Here is a 3,831-nt window from a genome sequence, read left to right as displayed (position 1 = left end):
AAATGGCTTTGCCAGACCCACCTGCAAGGACAAGGCTGGCCCAGTCTGCACCCGAGCCTTGGGGACATAGTCCCTCCCTCCCCATCCTCGGGAGGGACACAGAGTTCAAGGTCCAGGGAAGAGCCTTCAGCCTGGCTGTCAAAGCAAGATGGCTGCTTCTTGCTTGGCTGGAAAGTCATAGATTTTAGGAGAAAGCATCTGATGGATCCAAAACTCCATATAAAGATAAAAAGCAGTTCAGAAAAATGCTGCACTAGACTCATGTTCCTACACACCATGAACTTACATTCTGACTCTCAAAGATTAAGATCACACATTTGGGGGAAAGTTGGGTAAATATGCTGAGCTCTGACCCCTGTGGTTTCTTTTTCTCTGAAAGTTAGTTTCTTTGCTGATTTACCTTTAGAGAGGTTGAGTGTGACAGCTGGGCCTGGAGCACAGAGTTCTCAGTTTCTGAGGGGCAGTGACCACCCGACCCCCCACAGTCCCTGCCTTCCCCAGAAAGACAACCCTTCTCTAGGTTAGACCTCCTGGAATGTTCCTTCTCTGGGTGGGAGCCTTGGGCACCCGAGAAGAAGACCCAGGAGTGTGGAGCATCATACTCAGCCCAGCCTGGACCCCCACCTCCCACCTTTTCCCCCTTCTGAAAATAGACTGGAAAAGGACACAAAATAAAATCAGACTTTGAATAATTTATTATGGCATACATCTGGAATAAATACAGACTATAAACTTAAATAAATAAATAAATAAATATTTTAGAAATATAAATATATAAATAAATACTCCAGATTCTGACAGTATAAAATATCCTCTTCCACAGCCACATCAGGGTCCAGGTGGCCCATGGCAGGTCCGTGCTCCCTGCGTTGTGGCTGTGGCCACCTCTTGGTCCCTTCCAGGGAAGGTCCTGGGTTTCCGCCTCTGTCCCGGTGAGACAGTCGCAGCCTGGGCACTGAGCTCCAAGGGCTGGCCCAGCCACCCGAGCTGCCTCATTCCTGCACCGGTTTCCAGCAGTCAAAAGGGACAGCAAACAGAAACCTCTTGAGGTTCTCTTTGAAACTTTTGAAGGTTATAATCTGGGTCATACAGGAAGTTTCCTTAAGAAAAAAAATGAAAATAAGAAACACTTGAGTCCAGGTGAGTGGGTAACATGGGGAAAAGCAGTGCATTTCTGTACCGCCTCTGAAAATGTGGAGGCCATTGAAGGCCCAGGCCTGGGGCCGGGGGAGGGTTGGTCAGGTGACTCTGTTGCTACCCATGTGCTGCCCAAGAGCTCCGCAGCTCTACCAAGGGTGGCTGGGGCTAGCGTCCTGACAACATGCTACTCTGAGCTGCTCTAGGCTGTCGCACTGCCCCTTGATCCCCGGCCAGGGCCCAGAGGTCAGGCAGAGGCTGCCACCCATCACCCACCCATTACTGGCTTCTTGCAGGAAGAAGGGTGTTTGGTGCCTTCATCTTTGCCAGACAGTTCTCCTCCTTGCTCCAGTGCAATCTGGCACCCCACAGGAAAGTAATACTAGGAGGCAGCATGCGGCTGGCACTTCCTGTGGACCTAGGACATGCCCTGCTTTTTTCTGGGTTGGCCTCACCTCTGACCTCATTCCTGCCCAAGATGAAACAAGGGGGCAGCAGCTGCCAGTAGGGAGCGCTGCAGGCTTTGCCGCCTAGGGCTGAGAGGGTGCGCTGCCGGTGGCTCCCTTTCTCAGGGCTCCTCATAATACATCTGTTAGCAGGAAACCTTTCCGGGTCCTGAGCAGCCTCTGCTGCAGGCCTCTCCCCACCTGTCCCCACCCTGCCAGCCAAGGGCACTCACCGGGGTCGGGGGGCAGTGCTGCTTGTAGAAGTTGGCCATCAAGGTCAAGGAGCCCTCGAGCCTGGTGAGGTTGCCTCTCAGGCCCTTCATGAACAGCGCCAGGCGGGTCTGCAGGCATGTGGGCTCCTGCGAACATGCCCGGTTCACAGTGAGCAGAGGCCAAGCACCAGCGGTGGCCACCTGCCTCATCACTCATTCCCGTGTCACCCCTGCCCCAGGGCCTCAGAGGGGCACAGAATGACTCCTGACTAGTCTCAGGCTGGGCCAGTCCTGCACACTGCTGTGTGCATTGCAGACACACATCTGTCCTCCCTTCCTCCCTGGCTCAGGCCAGCCTCAGCCAGCACAGATCCTCCCTCAGCCCAAAGCCTCAGGAGGTCCCAGCCCCCACACTCACCTCACCATTCAAGAGAAGGGGCGGGGTGGGGCGGGGCATTGCCTCTGACTTGCTCTGTGAGCCAGGGCTGCTTCTAAAACCCTGTCTCCACAAGGCTTGGACTTAGGATACAGAGAGTGCCCCTGGCCCACAACCCCATCTCAGGAAGACCTGGCTTTTCCTCCATCCCCCAGTGACCCTTTGCCTTTGAATTGGAGGCTTGCCCCCAGCTGCTCAGTTGATAAAGGAGCTCATGTGACCACCAGGTGCCAGGTGAGTGGCACCCAAAAGCTACTCCCTCCCCTTGGCAGCCGGTTGACTGGCAAGGAAGTAGATTCCCTGTGAAGATCCATCTGGAACCCAGCCCCCAGGACACAGAGTGTGCCTGAGAGAGAAGCACCTTACCTGGGGCTCAAACTGGTCATAGACAACTTCTACTGTTTCATTCTGTGGAAAGGAAAACATCATGTTATCCAGCTGTCAGGCGGGGCCAGTACGGGGCCAGCAGGCAGGCTGCCCAGGGCAGCCCACATTCTCTCTCCCTCACTCACCATCACAGCAGCCGGGTCACTAGTGTGGTTCAGGAGGCTCAGGGCTTCATTGATGGTGGCATCCACGTGTTTCCAGGACTGGGTGACAGGGCTGAGCAGGTCAGTGGGTGCACAGATGCTGCAAACCACAGTGCCGAGGAGAAGCAGGTTCTGCAGCCACATCCTCCTAAGGACTTTAGCCTTTCTCTCTGAGTACTGGGCTCACTTGCAAAAGAGCCCTTATATACACAGTTAGAGGAAATGATTAATGGTGACCACAAAAGCCAGGGAGGCGGGGGAACTACCTGAACTGTGGAATCTCCTGGCCCTTATCAGCTGCGCATGGGAGCCACAAGCCTTTTCCCCAGGTGGTCAGGTTTGGGAGTTTTCATTAATGAGCCCTTCCATGAACCAACAGGCCATCTGTCCACCTCCTCGAGTGCTCTTCAGCCCTGCCTGGGCAGTTTGATCTGGCCCTAGCCTCCCCTTCTTTTGAGGTGCCTCTGGGCACAACTTGGACTTCCTGGCCTGGAGTAGCCAGGGTGGGGCTTGGGAGACACTAGGTGGGGCTGCTGTGCCTTGGCTCTGCATCCTGCCTGTTATCCAGGAGGTCTTTGGGCAGGTTGTGCCCACCATGGTGGCCATTCCTGTCCCAGCCTCCCCTTCCTCTTCCCGCCTTTGTCTGGCCTCTGTAAGATTTGAGCGTGAGCAGAGCTTTCTCGGGCCTGTCACCCTGTTCTCATAGTCCAGCCAAATGACACAGTCCTGCAGTGACTCACATGGGTCCCCTCCAAGGAGCCAGAGCAGCCAGTGAGCTCAGCCCGGCCAAGGACCACTACCCCCTGAGCAGAGGGCATGGCAGCCCCTCGCACACCCAGCCAGCAGGACTGCAGTGCATTCCTTCACGGAGATGGTCCGTCTGACAGCAGACAGCAGCGCTTGTGGTTTCCATGGCCCTGTGCAAGCTGCACAAAGTCAGCCCCCACCAAGTTGGACTGCTGGCTGTGACGCCTCCTGGCTGAGTGACTCTTCCTCTGAGCTCCATGAGCTACACTGCCCTCTGTAGGGCAGCCTGCCCCTTTGAGTGGACGCACTGCCGCCCCCAAGGC

The 3,831-nt window shown here is 55.5% G+C and overlaps 1 protein-coding gene across 1 annotated transcript; it reads right to left on the bottom strand.

The window, feature by feature from the left end:
• Positions 1-672: 672 nt before the first annotated feature.
• Positions 673-3,218, bottom strand: Csf2 (colony stimulating factor 2). Its single transcript, XM_003464529.3, has 4 exons — positions 2,744-3,218; positions 2,598-2,639; positions 1,817-1,942; positions 673-1,100 (listed from the first exon to the last, which is right to left on the bottom strand). The coding sequence occupies exons 1-4, from the start codon at positions 2,903-2,905 to the stop codon at positions 993-995; spliced, it is 438 nt and encodes a 145-aa protein (XP_003464577.1). The 5' UTR covers positions 2,906-3,218; the 3' UTR covers positions 673-992.
• Between the last annotated feature and the right edge of the window lie 613 nt (positions 3,219-3,831).

The sequence above is a fragment of the Cavia porcellus genome, unplaced genomic scaffold, assembly GCF_034190915.1.
Source record: "Cavia porcellus strain 051 isolate PalLab524CR breed Dunkin Hartley unplaced genomic scaffold, mCavPor4.1 scaffold_19, whole genome shotgun sequence".
NCBI classification, from domain to species: Eukaryota; Metazoa; Chordata; class Mammalia; order Rodentia; family Caviidae; genus Cavia; species Cavia porcellus.
Note: the sequence above shows the minus strand (reverse complement) of the source record. Positions and strands in the feature narration are given on the sequence as shown.

Coding starts and splice junctions, on each gene's coding strand:
- Csf2 (XM_003464529.3), bottom strand. CDS start 2,905: ATGTGGCTGCAGAACCTGCTTCTCCTCGGCACTGTGGTTTGCAGCATC. Junction 2,640..2,743: donor GTGACCCGGCTGCTGTGATG/GTGAGTGAGGGA, acceptor TCCTTTCCACAG/AATGAAACAGTAGAAGTTGT. Junction 1,101..1,816: donor AGCACTGCCCCCCGACCCCG/GTGAGTGCCCTT, acceptor TTTTTTCTTAAG/GAAACTTCCTGTATGACCCA.